Here is a 17,359-nt window from a genome sequence, read left to right on the forward strand (position 1 = left end):
TAAAGTACCACTGTCAAGTTTTTGACCAAAAGGAAATCTATTGTTACCACTGACAGGTTTTAAGTCTTTAGATAACATCAGTGTTTTAAGGTATCAGAATAATAAAACAGCAAGAGAATGGTTTCTTGACATGGAACTTCATGACTAAAAGCCTAAATTAAATATTATGGTTCAGTAGTATTAATGTGTTTTCACACTACCTACCAAGTTTTCAGATTGCACTCTACTTATCCTTTTTAAATTGCTATCAGTATCTTTTTCATGGGACATTTTTTACAAATTACTTTGAGAAGCCAAAAATTTACAGTGGAAATTTTTTCCCGAGTCCTTTTTTAGAAAAAACCTATTCAACAGGCAAATCTAAATAATTTTTAGCAGTTCTAAATGTAGAAAATTCATGACTTCTTACTGTAATTGAAAAGGAACATACAAAGCAATTACTTAGTCACTTATAAAACCCACGTTCAACTTTCGAAATAATGACTAACCTGATAGGAGAGACAAGACTTTTATAATTAAATACTAAAGTCTAGCCATTTGAGATAAGCACAGCAGGTTATATAATTGTCCTCTACACTCACAATATCCTTTTTTCTCTTCTTGGATGCATATCATTTTTTCAGTAATAACAGAACATGTAACAACAACAGCAAAAAGTCACTGTACTGTAGGAAATCATTCTAACCACAAACTAAATTTTTGGCCAAGAGTAAAGCCTCATTAATTTGGATTTCACTAGTTTCATAAGAAAAAAAAAGGTGCCCATTAATAGTGTAAGTAAAATTCCCTGGAGAACCTATTCGATTCTTAAGAAAACAAAACAGTAAGCCTTAGGCACTCATTTACATATAAATACTTGGACCCTTAGTTGAAAAGCATTCCTAGCCATGGCAGAATGGAATTTTCAAACTTGGATACTCTTAAAACCTCTTTCAGTGCCCTATGATGGGCTTGCTCAGGATCACTGGAAGAAATGGGACACAGATGACATCTTTTCCTAGAAAGCTGCGATGGCTCGTGTGCATACGTATGTGCCTGGAGACACTTAGCACAGTCATCCAGGGACATTTCCCAAGTCCCTTGCATTCAGGTGGAGCCATGCGACTAGTTCTCATCAATGGAATATGAAGAGAAAAGATGCTGAGTCACTTCAGGGCTATGGTGATTAAGAAGTAAATGTTCTTTCTTTTTTTTTTTAAAGATTTTATTTATTTATTTGACAGAGAGAGACACAGAGAGAGAGGGAACACAAGCAGGGGGAGTGGGAGAGGGAGAAGCAGGCTCCCCGCTGAGTAGGGAGCCCAGTGCGGGCTCGATCCCAGGACCCCAGGATCATGACCTGAGCCGAAGGCAGATGCTTAACGACTGAGCCACCCAGGCGCCCCCGTAAATGTTCTTTCTTTATGCTCTATCTCTTCCAGCAGCCAGATGCAGACAATGAAAAGCCTCAAAAGACAACATTATGGGTTGAACTGTGTCCCCCACCCCACATTCATATGGTGGAAGTCCTAACCATCAATACCTCAGAAAGTGACCTTAATTCAGAAATAGGATCATTACAGATGTCATTAGTTAAGATAAGGTCATACTGGAATAGGGTGAGCCTTAATTCAATATAACTGGTGTCCTTATAAAAAGGGGGAAATTTGGACATAGCAGGAACAGAGGGAGGACAGTAGGAAGGGACACAGGGAGAAGACAGCCATCTGCAAGCCGAGGAGAGAGACCTGGACAACTGATCCTCAGAAAGAACCAGTCCTGCTCAACTTTGATCTTGGGACTCCTAGCCTCCAGAGCTGTGAGACAATAAATTTCTGTTTTCTAAGGTACCCAGTTTGTAGTACTGTTACAGCATCCTAGAAACCTAATATAGATGGTAAAGCTGGAAGCCGGAGGGAGCCTGAGTTCAGGATTTCTGAATAACTGCCGAATAAAAGCAATTCACTGACCAGAAAGATCTACACCGGATTGATACTTTAGCAAGAAAGGAAACAGGTGCCCCTTGATCACTGTGACATGTGATTGTGTCAAACCACTGAATTTTAAGGACCTATTCATTATAACAACTAAATTATCTGATATAATATTTAACTAAGTAATTTAACTGGCAAGTAATTTTTAAAGTTACCTTACATGAAAAAAAAAAAAAAAACAACACATGGACACATCACAGAGAACAGTATAAAATCCATGTACATTTTTAGGATAAAAAGGAACTTCAAAAAAATGAGTTTACAAGAAGATATTTTAGGGTAATTCCCCCAAATCCTCCCCAGGGTACAAATTTACTCTCCTCTGCCAGTAGAAGTAGAATTTCCTCAAGAATTTTAAGTAAGCCACAATGTCAAGGTTGCTATACATAGTTTAAATTATGCTATAATTTACTTAATTTTTTTTTAATTTTGTAAATTCAGAGGGGCATTCCTCCCAAGTGGCCCAAGTGTATAAAGTTTTACTTGGGTACTGAGGACAAGAATGTTGTAAAATGAGGTCTCAGTTTTTTCCAAAGTTCTCAATACTATTTGTAATCAATCTGAAGAGAAGTCACTATGTAACCATCATTTTCTGCTCTCAAATATAGACAAAAAATGTACTTCATTTATGATAAGGTAAATAACATGGAATCAATACATCATTTTCCAGTTTTTAATTTTTTTTCCCTTGTGTGATGAAAAAGTAAAAGGATATCCTAGCTAAGAACACAGAGTTTTAGGGGCGCCTGGGTGACTCAGTCGTAAGTGTCTGCCTTCGGCTCAGGTCATGATCCCAGGGTCCTGGGATCGAGCCCACACTGGGCTGGCTCCCTGCTAAGCGGGGAGCCTGCTTCTCCCTCTCCCACTCCCCCTGCTTGTGCTCCCTCTCTCTCTGTGTCTCTCTCTGTCAAATAAATAAATAAAATCTTTAAAAAAATGATACAAAGTTTTAATTCAAAATACCTCAAAAGCTGAGCTTGCAGCTGGGTTCTCGTGTTTACAGAAAAGCTAGGATGATTCAGCCTGGGCTCAGAGCTCAATTTAGATCACAGCATCTGGATTCCAAACACATGTAAGATGTGGCGGCAGGTTTCCAGGTCATGACTGATTCAAGACGGAGACCTGTGACCACTCATCAGAACAATTCCAAATGGAGAAAGTGCCCGAGGGAGAGAGAAACCTCAAAGGTATTTGGAAGACCTGGCCAGAGTCAGCCCTCCAAATTGCAGTAACATAAAGTGGCTCAGTCTTTGGGCATCTGCCTTCGGCTCAGGTCATGGTCCCAGGGTCCTGGGATTGAGCCCTGAATCGGGCTCCCTGCTCCACAGGAAGTCTGCTTCTCCCTCTCCCACTCCCCCTGCTTGTGTTCCCTCTCTTGCTGTGTCTCTGTCAAATAAATAAATAAAATCTTAAAAAAAAAAATAAACATTTCCTGCAGCTGGCGCGTGCTGGGGAGGCCAAGGCAAGGCAGTCGAGGGATGACACTGAACAGTCCCCAAGTCAGCTTTGTCACAGTCAGAAAACATCTTACAGATGACTTCTTTCCTGAAGCAGCTACTGCTCAGATTAAACTATGGGAATCTGGTCAATGGAAAACCTTAGAGAGCACACGCTTCCTGCTAAGATCTGTGCTTAACTTTGCTTTGTTTCAAAGAGAAAAACTGGGGTAGGGAAAGGGGAAAAAAAAAAATTTTAACGGCGTGTTTTTTTTTTTCCCCCTTGGTGAGAAGAAATCATAGCCACAGTGACTATAATGTAGGCTACACACTGAAATCTAAGAGGGGAAAAAATAGTAGCACAAAATCTTCCAAGCCCAATTTTATCTCCATCAGAATTCACCTCGCTCCTTCCTTAATTTTCCTTGGATGTGCTATATCCAGAACATTGGTGGTTTTGCAGCTACAGATTTTATGTGCAAGAAAAAATACTTGCCCTACTGCTTTTCCTCACCTTCCCCTTCTGAGGTCTCTCTTACTCTCTCTCCTTCTTGTCTCTTTGTTGTGAATGTCAGGCTCTCAGTGTCATGGTCTGACATGATTAGTGTTTCTGACATTACACCAAGAAGCGGACAGAGAGCAAGAAGAGCGGGTGGAGGGGACGAGGGTTAGGATGTGCAGCCATTTAAAGCCAAAGGAAAAAAAGAAACCCAACCTCCTTTCTCTGAGGTTCCTTGATTACAGGGCAACTTATAAATCACCCTGGATTTTTCTCATTTATCCAATTAGTCCATTTTCCTTCTCCTGTGGAGATCACTAAGGTGTGGATCCGTTCTGCGAGATCAAAGTCGGTGGCTCCAGTAACAGATAAGACAGAACTCGTGATTCAGCAGATTCTAAGGCTGAGAGGTATAACAATCGGCGCACTTTGGGAAGATAGCACCAGTCCATTTCGAGTATCGATTCACTGCACTCTGTCACTCTAGTGATGTTATCTCATTAAAAGAGATAAATGCCCCACTGTTCTTCCCAAAGCATCTGCTTCTTACTCTTCTCTCTTTTTCAACAGCATGGCTCTCAGCAGCAGCACCACATTAGAATCAAATTGAAATCCGATGCAAGGCTTGGCGACAGAGCTGCATACAGAGGCTTCTTTTTCATTGCTTTTCCTTACTCTCGCCCCCTTCCCGCTCCCCCCACAACTGTCATCCATAGAAACAAGCAGTATAAAGAGAAACAGATGTAGAAAGTAATCATAATAGGAAGCATTTACCGAGTGCCTATTATGTGGAGCCTCCACCTCGTCAACATTTAACTTCTCCCACCATGACCTTCCCAGGTAAGTAGACGGATCCCCAGTGTGCAAATGAAGAAATGGAGTCTGATGTTAAGGTGCTTGCCCAAGATTACATAGGTAATGGGACAAGTGTCCATCCAATGCAAATAGTTTTTTTTAACCCCCATTTTCATTCATGGAACAAATAAGTAAATACAATTGCAACCTGATTAGAATAGGTAAGGAGAAACATGTAAAAGATGGTAGCAATCTTCAGCCTGCTAATACCCAGGAACATAATGCCATAAGCAGTGCAATAGTTTTGTTTCAACAGATTTCTTATTAAATAAAAAAGGTAGCAATTTTCCATAATGAATGTTTTATACATTATTCCTTTGTGTATCAGGCCTCTAAAGTACACACTATTAAAGTCTGTATTTAGCAGCATTACTAATGTGCCTTTGGGGAAATTATTACAATGAAACAGCGTCAGTCTTTCACAAAATTTCAATTGTTTAATATTCCTCTTTTGATCTTTAATACACGTCTATTTTTAGCTATAATCAGACCCCATCCAAAATGCCATAATCCCAGCCTAGAGCTGTCACAACAAATTGTTTATGGGTTGGATTTAAGAAAAAACAAGATGTGCAGATATTGCTAATTTCAACCAATCTTTGTTTTCCTCCAAAACTCATTGCTACCACAATGTTCTAATTAACAGGTGCCCCTTGATCACTGTGACATGTGATGACACTTTACCTGGCTAGGGTTAGTTATCTTAATTAATTGCTTATACTTATATCTAATTGAGACTAGCCCCTCAGGATAATGACACTTTACTAAAATCTGAGGGTGGTAAGAAGTTACAAAACTATTCCATACAAAAAAAGAAAAATAAATAGACTAGAAGAAGATACAAGCTGTGATTAATAAAATCTAAATGTTTTCATTTAAACTGAAACATTGTCATTTATGAGGAACTAGAAATATGTCTTCTGAACATTAACTGAGGACTGTCCGCAAAATTATGTAGTTTTATATACTCTAAAATAGGTATCTCTCCTCCTCTAGTACATTTATTAATTTTATCACACAGTATGAGGTTTTTAAGAATGAAGCAAATGGGGTGTCTGGGAAGCTCAGTCGGCTGAGCATCCGACTCTTCGTTTTGGCTCGGGTCATGATCTCAGCGTTGTGGGATCGAGCCCCGCTTAGGGGCTCTGTGCTCAGCGCAGAGTCTGCTTGGGATTCTTTCCCTCTCTTTCCCCTCTGCTCCTCTCCCTGCACGCACTCTGTCTCTCTTAAATAAATAAATAAAATCTTAAAAAAAAAAAAAAAGAATGAAGCCAACAATGCAAATATATTCAAAAGTACAATGTTTTCTGAAAACATAGAAAGCAATGTTAGGATTATTTTACAGAGACAAAAGATAAAAGGAAGCTGGAAAGAATACTAGCAAAGAGCTACGTACTAGAAGACCACCGTACCATAAGAAAAGGAGGGGGAAAGGGGCAATTTAAAGTATTAGGTAGTCAAATTAATTAGCTGGGTTGGAATTAACTCTCAGTTATGCATTTCCCCTTATACACAGCAATACCATCGTTTGAGATGATATGTTCACAAAATCGGGCAAATCAAGTTATTTGTTAGTATTCTAAAGATGGACAAGCCACAGATTAAGTACCTAAATAGTCATGTTTCCAATCACCAATTAACTAAATAGGATGTAACCTAATTGTATCCATTAAGACCTACTAATTGAGAGAAAAAGGGCAGGGTTAGGGCTTAGAAGACAGAAGCGTTCTGCTGCATGAGTCACAAAGGCCAGAATCCACTGGCCTCTTTGTTACAGGGACCCGGCCAGCACCAGAATCAAAGAAAGGGGTCACAGCATACATCACGTGCCCAAAGGACCTGTCTAATTATGCCATGGGCTTGTGTGGGCTTAGTGATGCAGACATGGTGATGCAGAACGAGAACCCACCAGTTCAGTCAACATTTAATTAAAGCTCCACATGAAGGCTGGCATGGGGCAGTTCATCAATTAAAAAAAAAAAAAAAAAAGCAAAACTTGTTTGAATCAAGAAAATACTAGGCGTATTCTTTAAATCTGCAAGAAATAAGGACAGACAAGATTCCCAAACCAACAATCACAATGTGTGTGAGGTAACACTGAAAAAACCAAGGTGAAACTGAATGTCCTCTTTCCTTCAAGTGAAACCTATTTTATGGTCAGTGGCTATGGCCACATTTCAAAGGACTTATCATGATTCAAAACGAGGCCTCTCAGACTTGAAATTATATTACTGGCATGTCAAAACATATCTCTTCTCCTGCTGTGGGGCCATTATGGTCTTAAACCAAAAGTCCAGCCTTTCTACTCCAAAGCCTTAATTTGCCTCCTACCTGTTCAGATTCTCCTTCCTTTTTTCTGACAAGATTGGGAGCTGTTAGGTCAGGCCCCTGACAACCGCCACCCTCAAGTCAAGGCCCTGTCACATCCACATGAATCCAGTGCGTTATTCATCTGATGCTCCACTTCTCGGGACAGAAAGGTTCAGGCTTTCAACTTACACCCTGCACCATGAAGACTTTCTCAGAGAAGTAGGCACTGACCCCTGCTCCACCATGAGCTTCTCTGAGATTCAGAGTTGAGCTGTGCACCCCAGAGACCAACTGAACTGTGTTTCTGTGAAGCAGAAAGGGGGAGAGACCTTGGTACTGAAATAAAAGCATTGATGTTGTTTCCATGGTAGAAATGACTAGAAATTATCAAGAGATAATTCCACATAAAGTAGGAAGCATTTCTCAAATAGCCTGTATGTTTTATCTGTATTTACTGGCACAAACGAGTTGTATACGTGCATACTTTTTATTTTATTTTATTTTAAAAGATTTTATTTATTTATTTATTTATTAGCGAGAGAGAGAGTGAGAGCAAGCGAGCACGAGCGGGGTGAGGGGCAGAGGGAGAAGCAGACTCCGTGCTGAGCAGGGAGCCTGACATGGGACTCGATCCCAGAACCCTGGGATCATGACCTGAGCCGAAGGCAGCTGCTTAACTGACTGAGCCACCCAGGCACCCCCTCGTGCGTACATTTTAAAGACAACTAAGTCTAAACATATTCAGTTAATTCTTTTAAATTTGTCTTCTCCCTGCTTCATACCAAATCAAACATCTACTACATTACATTTAAGTTTGTACTCCCATACCTCTCAGAAGGGAATTATATTCCTGTTTTCTTCCCAAAAATTCACTGAATTTCCTAGTGTGATGAACACGGAAGAGAATGGAGGTCCAGTTTTGCCATTTCTGTACACCCCACATTTAGCAGAATTTGACTTACATGTAACACGGGTGGTACCCCGGCCTTGTGCCAACAATGTTCCATTTAGTCTCACAAACTCTATAAAATGGTTTTGTGGCTTTTGTTTTTAAATAAGGACTAAGTGCAGTTTTGTAGGTGAGAACAGATGTGCTATATTGTCCAGAGCACTCACTGCTCCGAGCTCCGGGTCCAGCTTCTTCCTAGAGTAAGGACTGCCAGACACAGGACATAGGCACGGTCTAGCTCACTGCTTCTCAAACTCCTATCTCAGGACATGCTCAAATATTACTGCAGACCCAAAAGAGCTTTTGTTTACGTCAATTATTTCTACCAATGTTTGCCATCTTAAAAATTAAAACTGAGGCATTTTGGATTTTTTTCACGGGATGCCATGTAGCCTCTTGAAAAACTGTACTGTTTACTCAAGAGAGAGTGGAAAAGGCAAAAAAAAAAAAAAGTCTTAATATTATTATGAACGTAGTCTTGACCTTGAAGGTGGCCTATGAGTGGGCTCCCCAGGCATTCCCAAACCATAGTTCGAGAAGCACTGGTCTAAATGTGTATACATCAGCAAAGTCTTTTGAACAGCTGGATGAAGAAATGACACCTATTGAGTAACAGGATGTCATTCCATTTAAAAGTTTTGAGTCACTGAATCAAAGGACAGTATCATTTTCTAGAGTATTGCTCTACTTACCCCTGCCCCCAAACCATTAGCACATTAAAAAGCTCCTTCCTGGTAATATGTCACATAGAATCACTCCCATGTTTAAATCTCTGTTTTGACCAAGGGCTCTCTTTTTCTATCTGTCCACTAAATATCTTTATCCAGTTGTACCTCAAATGCAAAACAGCTAAAGTGGTATTTATTTTAAAATACTTGCTTTTTTTCTGATTGTTAATCACATATATAAATACTTATTGTGGGAAAGTTGAAAATACAGAAAAGTATTTTTTAACATAAGAAAAACAAATACATACCATGTATCCATCCTCTAGGAAAACCACTGCTAACATTCTGGGCAACATCCTATCATGTATATCTAAAAATACAGTGAAGTTCGTATCTTAAATATAACCTGGTGTCTTTTTTATATATTATTTTTAGTACAAAAGAATGTGCATTGCTAAAGAAATTTAGAACATACAAGCAAAAAGAAGATAATGCTCTTAACATTTTGATGTGTATGTGCAGACATGTATGTTTTTTGAAAAAGGAAATAATGACCAAACTGTACATATTGTTATGTAACTTGCCTTCTCCACAATGTACTTAAAACACCTTTTTATGACATTAAATATTCCTCCATCCCTCCCTGGTGTTTTTATTGTATGGTTGTATACTACAATTATTACCTTCTAAAAATTGCTATTATCATAATATGCGATGGACACCTTGGCTCAATTTTTGTACCCACCCATGGCAACTGTCTTTGAGTAACTGTTCTAGAAATGGAATTTCTGAGTCAAACATGTGTGTATTTTTGAATCTTTGATACACATTGTTTAAATTCCCTTGAGAAATGTGTTCTTCCACTGTGTCTGAGAGATCCTGATAGTCTCTTTCCTACCTTCGCCGAGTACATTTTACAAATCCTCATCAATAGTATAGGTAGAAAATGCCACCTTATTGTTTTAATTTGCATTTCTTTGATAACTGCTGAGGTTGAACATTTTCTTATTTGTCATTTACTGATTATATTTCTTCATTTATTGGTTTTATCTTTCTGTTCTTTGCCCCTTTTCTATTAGAGTGATCATCTTTATCTTATTAATTTGTAAGAATTCTTACTAAATTAGCTAAGTTAACTCTCTGTCGTACATGTTGGGAATACTGCCCTGGTGTGTCTTTTGTCTTTAGAGTAGTTCAGACCACCTTTTGGTGGAAAGAAATTTTGAGGTTATAGTCAAATACATTCTCTTCCTTTATCATTTCTGCCACTAGAAATTAATAAGGCCTTCCTTATTCCAAGATCATTTAATTTTTATTTGCATTTTCTTCCATGTCACTAGTTTTTGATGTGTGCAATATTTCTTCCAAGTCTGTCACAAGGGGGACTAGGCCACTGCCTGCAGAAAAACGAGAGTGGAGACTCCTTGAATATAGATGAGTCATTTGGTGAAACCTTCAAGAGTGTCCTAGAGAGGGGAAGAGAGAGATCTATGTTTATTATTCACCGATTCCCTACATTGCATCCAGTAGCTCTCTCAACTTGCTCTTCAAGTGAAAGAAATTTAAAATGGCAAAAGTTTTAATGTTAGGTGTATGTTTAAATAGTAAACCTCTGAAATAAGATGACTCTCCTTACCTTGGCCAAAACAGAAGCTCTGGATGACAAAGACCTTTATTTTGTTCACTGATGTTCTACAAGCGCAGTGTGTGGTACATGGTACGCACTTGGTAAGTGTGTGTTGGAGAAGCTGATGTTTAATCAAGTAGAGTCGTGTGTATGCCAGGTGGAGAGCTGGGGGTAATGAGTTCTGAACTTCACTGCTTCATATTAAGGAGGTGCCAAGTAAGAAAAACTCTAAATGAAGGCAGAAACTAAATTTCAGTTTTACTCTTTAGTTGACTCTAAAGATATTGACCTGAGTGTAAAGGTGAAACTGCCTCAAACCTGGCACAGTAAAATATTCAGAGAAAAAGTTCTGCTGGGTAGATATTAAGCAAAACAGTAGCATCCACCCACCAAGAGAGATAAGAGGCACAGCTCTACTTCATTTGATGCTATGGCATTTGTCCGGAGCAACAGCGATCAGATCTGGCTTTATTTGAACATAAGAAGGAAGAAACAATTCTCAAGAAGGTTCCTTTTCACTGTGTGGGGGAGGGGAGCATTCTGTATAATAATGGAGACATCGAGGATTTTTCCATCAGATGGAGTGTCCTCATAAATTCAAGGTAGACAACAGCATGTGATATGCCTTCATGAAAATGATGACCACAAGGGAAAGAGTTTAAGATCGTAATTCCAAGGCTGCTGCTAGGAAGAGGGTGCTTTCAAGAGAGGAACACCGTTCCTGTGAGTGTGGCTCTGTGAACTTACAAGGTGGTGTGTACCGAATACACATCCTCCTGCCCCCCTGGCCTCTACAAAATCCCATCCTGTCCAACGTGCCTCCAATTTGGCTATGATTTTTAAGTAACACACTAAAATCCTTTCTTTACAGCATGATAATAGATAAGTAACACAGATATAAAACATGAACCCTTCTTACTAGCAATAATTTGTGTCATATAATCTATCTTTATACATATTAACAAGAGAATGCCTGAGGGGCGCCTGGGTGGCTCAGTCGTTAAGCGTCTGCCTTCGGCTCAGGTCATGATCCCAGGATCCTGGGACTGAGCCCCGCATCGGGCTCCCTGCTCAGCGGGAAGCCTGCTTGTCCCTCTCCCACTCCCCCTGCTTGTGTTCCCTCTCTTGCTATGTCTCTCTCTGTCAAATAAATAAAATCTTAAAAAAAAAAAAAAAAAAAAAAAAAGAGAATGCCTGAGAAAGTAGAGAGGACAAAAACTTTTGATAAATTTAAAGTTAAATCCTGATTATAAAGTTTTGGATCAACATAAAGATCGGAAAGTCAGCGCTTGCAAAAAGATCTAAGGAGAGTATGGAAACTGCAAAGATGGGTCTCCAAGTGTGCACGAGAGCCAGGGAGAAGGAGAACCCTGGGGAAACCTGTGCACCCACAATCTCTTTAACATGCAAGGCTAGAACATAAAGCCCCAAATGAACAACCATTCAAGCCTGTTTATAATACTAAAAAGGTGAATAAACGTGAGGATATCCGCTCTGTAGAAATCTTATTTATATACAAATGCACCAGTGTGCTAGCTGTGTGAGGCCTGGAACTGCACCCCTTCCTGCTGTGACCCCAAACTCTGCCACAGATAGAGGTTCAAGAATATGAGGAATGAAGCCCCTACTTGGTGGACAGCAGTTCACTGACTATCAGGTTAGCCTGGTTAAATTGGTCAAACGGTCAAGCCCTTGTGCCATGGGGGTCCTTCCGGTTGTTTTCTAGAGATGTCATCTCTAAATAACCCCAAAGAGAGATGTCAGTGCCTCACAGCAATCAGAATCGCCCCATTGCTTCACAGGAATCACACCGGACCCTAGAATACTGTGCCACCCTGCATCTTGACACCTCCCCAGTTAAAGTGTCCCATAAGCGAGCTGGGGTTTGGGAAGGAAGGAGAGTTATGACAGCGTATGTCCAAGGAAGTGGAAAGCGCACAATTCAAAAGTCTCCAACTTTCTAGGAACAAATCTACTTAGAAAATCAATCACACCCACAAAAATATTTCCAACATTCTAACTTACGTGTCCTAATTGATGAGATGATTGTCTGGTTTTATTTACGCCGAGATCTATTTCCTCCCCAGAGGGTGATCTATTCTTTGTCTTATGCCAAGAAAACCATAAGAAAAATGCTGACCTATGAAGGTTACACATCATGCTTAATCACTACTTTAAATTAAAATAACATAAAATAAAGCACTCATTGGGCCACGTAGGCAAAACACACCTTCCCAAGCAACAGACACACCTACTGAAACACTTGAAATGTCTGCGGAATCTGGTTCCCAGCTGCGTTATCAAGAGCCAAACCCTGACATCAGGTCTTCAGTTGCCCTGGAGAAACTTCGGGCTGGGCTGTCATAGCAAACTGTGCCTGCCATTCAGATTTCCCAAGAGTTGTCTTCGAGTTTCAGGACACCAAACTCTAACTAACAGATGCCAAGGTTTGCAATGACCACAGCGAGGCAACTCCTCTCTTCCCCACCCTCCAGTCATGACCTTGGGGTGGAATACCTCCGTACTTTTCCAGTATTCCAGAAACTCACAAAGACTCTCAAAGATTGCTTAAAGCTAAGTATTTAAGCCAGTGGTGGTGGTGGTGGTGGGGTGGTCAGAACAAGGTTTCCTTCTCTTGGCCAAATGAAAATCTCTCAGAAACAATTGCTTATTATTTTCTGGTCTCTTCCAGTGGGGGTAAAGCAGACACCCCGAGAAGGCCAGACAAATGGCCATCAGAAAAATCATCACTGGGAAGGGGTTCTTAGTAAAAGACTCTCAACAAACTAAATGGGTTTTCTTAAAGCCCATTTAAAGGGATTCCATAATACTTTTTGAAGACCACACTGTCTCAAAGTGCTAACTCCACCACAACCCATGGCTAATGTGATAATTTACCTCTTCTTGTAGGCCTCTGGAAATGTCTCTCCCTTGTATTAGATCCTTCAGTGGCTCTCAGAATTGGACCCTTACCTCGTTCTCTGGGCTCATATCTACCACCTTCCCCCAGTGCAGTGGTTCTCAGCAGGGGATATTTTTGTTCCCCTAAGGGACACTGGCCAATGTGGGAGAAAGTTTTTGGTTGTCAGGACTGAAGTGGGGGAAAGGGGATGCTATTGAATATCCTTCAATGTGGAAGACAGCCTCTCACTACAAAGAATTACTCAGCTCAAATTGTTAACAGTGTTGAGATATCCTGCTGTACCAAGTTCTTTGTTCTCTAAACATGCCAGACTTTCTCATATGCTTTGTGCCTAAACATAGCCTGTTTCCTTTACCTGGAATGCCCTGCCCTACTTCTGTGTCTAAGAAATGACCATTTATCATTCAGGATCTGACTCAAAATGTCACCTACTCTAAAGTCCTTTCCATATCTCCCAAAGTTGGCTATTGCTTCTGTGCTTCCAGAGTTTCTGGTACATATCTCATTAAAACACTAGCCACACTATCCCTAAGCCTGTCACCTGCTGCAGACAAAACCTAAGCCTCATTCATTGTTCATCCTTGAGTGCCCATCTGGTAATCAATTACTACTTGCTGAGTCAATCAAGGAATAAATGGAAATGTTGCAGATGCACCTAAGGTTCTCCTGCAACAACTTCTAAGGGACAACAGTGTCCTCAACATCAAAAACAACAGCAAATATTTATCAAATACTTGTAATATAGATAGGTACTATATTAAACACTGGTGCACATATTCTCTCATGTTCATCCTTTTAACAACCCTGTGAGGCAAGTACTGTTATCATCAGCATTTTACAGATGAGGAAACTGAGGCACAGAAAAGTTAAGCCACTTGCCCAAGGTCATCAAAGCTAGCATATGGAAGAGCTGATATTTAAACCCAGGTAGTCTGGCTCCAGAGACTCAATCTTCCAATATTTATGCCAAGGCAGTTATATTAACAACCAGTATTTCAGCCACTCAGAAGCCTCTGACAAACATAGTGACACATCTGGAAGATTATTACAACCACAGTGTGGCCACCACCTCTTGGGACCCTGCCTATAAACACTACTCGCTGGGGTAACACAGCTCTCCAACCTCTGGAATGCTTGTGGCAGGAGAAGCAACCTCCTCACACTGTGGAAAGGCATTATGTACCCAGAAAAATCATGGTCCCATAAAGAAGACACAAAGGCTGACTCCCCAAAGTATCTCTTACCTTGTTCATGCTGCAGGGACTGGAGTAAGGGCTCAGACATGTCACAGTGCGAGGCAGCTCTTGAAGATTCTCCTCGTTGCTGTAGACCTCACTTCCTGAAGCAGACAGCTGCACTGCAAACACAAAGAGGATATCCATCAGCTGGCGCTCAGGAAGACACAGAGTAGTCCTGTGTCCAGTGGAACTTTCTGCCATGATGGCAATGCTCCATGCCTGCACTATTCAATATGGTAGCTCCTAGCCACATGTGGCTACTGATCACTTGAGATGTGGCTAGTGCAACTAAGGGCTGAATTTTAAATTTTATGTAATTTTAATTAAATTTAAATGTAAATAGCCACATGTGGTTGGTGGCTATCCTACCGGACAGTCCAGGTCTAGAGATTCAAATCAGAAGTCTTGAGATCACAGACACTAGACATGCCAGTGGCCAAGGAAAAGCTGGATATCACATGCTCAGAATGACTACCGACACAGCAGAACAAGAACATTCATTCAGTAACTATTTCCTCAGTCCTTACTAAGTGCAGGGTACTGAGGACATAGTGATCAATAAGCCAGACAGGTCACTTATTTAAAAGTTTCCCGCTCAGGCTTTGGCCTCCTTGGGAAGGGAGAGGATCTGGCATGTGAGCAGTACTTACTCTGTGCTGATCTCAGTGCCTTCCCTGCCACCTACAAGGAAGAGACAGGCATTTGCTGAAGACTGACTACACCACTGTCAGGGCTTAATAGATAGGACCTTCCATAGAGCTCCTACCAGAAGGGAATTCAGGAGGTCAGTTTTCCATGAGCCAAATGAACCAGATGATTCAACATCCCCTCAGATGGATTATTTAGGGAGGCTTTTTGATTTACTCGAATGACATTTTAGAGTAAAATGGCTCCAGAGTTCTTGATGTATCAAATATTAAAGAAAAATAAAGAAAGAAAATATCTTCAACCACTTAATTAGATTTATAGTCTTTTCTCTGGAAGATGTTTATGGGTGAATTTGAGAGGAGAACCAAACATTGTAAGGTTCCTTATAATCACCTTTTTTTCTGTGTTACTTTTTCTGGTTGCATCTAGGAAGGATTTTTATATCTGAACCTTTCCATAAAGACTAGAATTACAGGTTTAAATGGAATGGCAGTGCTTTTAAATATATATTCTTTTTAATAATAATATAATAATGATACAGAAAATGTTCAATAGGAAAAGAAAAAAGTAGCCATAATCCCACTAATCATAATCACCTTTAGTTCTTAGCACTCAGGCTTTGGCTGGGGGTGAATGACCAGAGGTCCTGGCATGTCTGCCGAATCGAGAACACAGAGAAGTCCGAGGCTATATTCCCCACATTAACATCTTTCACCATTAAGAAAATGGCTTTGTAATTTATATTTTCAAAAGATAAACTCCTACTCCACGCACATTATTATTTTGTGAACATAGTATTACTAAATTCCTTGTACAAATCAGAAGATAGGGAGAGGAAATTGCAGATAACCCCCTGGCTATTTGAGACGCATAGATTCCAAAGAAAATACCACATTCAGTCATAGCAATAACATATTTTAAGAATGATGCAGAGCATGGAGAGACCCCGGAATTCTGACTTTGTAGCCTAAATACATCCAAATACCCGTCAGTGCCTGATGTACTCGATGTCTTGTGTGCCTGGGTCATCGGTTGCGGCTTCAAAGTCAAGAAAATTCAGTATCTAATTCTAACCAATCTTATAATGACTGAAAGAAAATTATGCATGTAACTTTTGCTTTTTGAATTCCGGAAGCAGATGCTAATACATTTCTGTTTCAAAGGAGAACCCTATACATGCTGTTTCCTATTTAATACATGTAATTCAATCCACTTAAAGCCTACAGCCCAGTACCTTACCTGGAGACGTATCCAAATGCCTTGCACAGATGCCTGATGTCACAATTCCATTAAAATGTATACACTGGTATCAACACAGGAAAGGTGGGCACAAGAATAATAAACAGACAAGGATTCTTGAACATAATTTCCCCAAGGAAATTCCACCCAGTTCCAATCATGACACAGTCCCCATTCCCTCAGAACTTGGGTATGCAGTCAGCACTAAAGTCATTATGGAGCCTCCCCTGGGCCCCCCACCATCCCAAGTATTCTTAACATTATTTTCACATACATCGGTTCTACAACAAAGTCAAAATACAAACTCTTTGAGGGAAATATTAATCACATAGAAAGTTCTTAATAAATACTATCAGTCGATTTTTTTCTTTGCTCTCACAGAGCCTAGGATGATGTGGACTCTTAACGTACAATCTTCAACACAATATTGATAATCATTGCAGACTGCCTTTGGGGTTTTTTAAAAAAGGAAAATCTTTTAATACCCAGGATGGTAAATCTTTTAGAAAAATATTGTTAAGACTATCTTACAGCTGTATAGTGCTCAAAATTGCACAACGCACTTCTATATTAATACTCTCAGTTAGTACTGATACGGATCTGAGTGGTAGTTTTTTAAATCAGGAAACCAGATTGAGAGAAGTAAAAGAATTCTTCTTAGTCATGCTGTCATAGGCAGTAGACCCTGGGCTTCAGGTGGCTTCATTTCAAGATACTACAGAATTAAAATATGTACGAAGCCTACAAGTAAAATACCTCTCCTGATAACACCACACACACACACACACACACACACACACACACACACACACACCCATCATTAACGAAAAACACCTCAGCAAACAGATGACAGTTTTAGAAATTGGGTCAGTTTGCTTTGGCCAGCAACCAAAAAGACTGGCCTTGTTCTATCAAGTACTTTAAATTTCCTTTGAAACAGAGAGAACCTGGTTGTTTTACAGCCAATTCCATTTAGAAGTTTAGAGAAATCCAC

General features: G+C 40.1%; 1 protein-coding gene across 11 annotated transcripts in view; it reads right to left on the reverse strand.

The window, feature by feature from the left end:
- BACH2 (BTB domain and CNC homolog 2) overlaps window positions 1–17,359 on the reverse strand; it is a 350,221-nt gene that overhangs the window by 240,110 nt on the left and 92,752 nt on the right. For 6 of the 11 annotated variants that reach the window (XM_064597882.1, XM_064597884.1, XM_054505470.2 and 3 more), the window contains one exon: window positions 14,485–14,592. In XM_064597882.1, the coding sequence (XP_064453952.1) occupies window positions 14,485–14,493 (9 nt within the window). In that variant the 5' untranslated portion in view covers window positions 14,494–14,592. Of the gene's footprint in view, window positions 1–14,484; window positions 14,598–17,359 lie in introns of all 11 variants that reach the window. The other 5 variants (XM_064597881.1, XM_064597883.1, XM_064597879.1 and 2 more) reach the window with 1 other exon arrangement.

Source organism: Mirounga angustirostris, unplaced genomic scaffold, assembly GCF_029215605.1.
Source record: "Mirounga angustirostris isolate CCGP_5_RB_7025 unplaced genomic scaffold, mMirAng1.0.hap1 SCAF_8, whole genome shotgun sequence".
NCBI lineage: Eukaryota > Metazoa > Chordata > Mammalia > Carnivora > Phocidae > Mirounga > Mirounga angustirostris.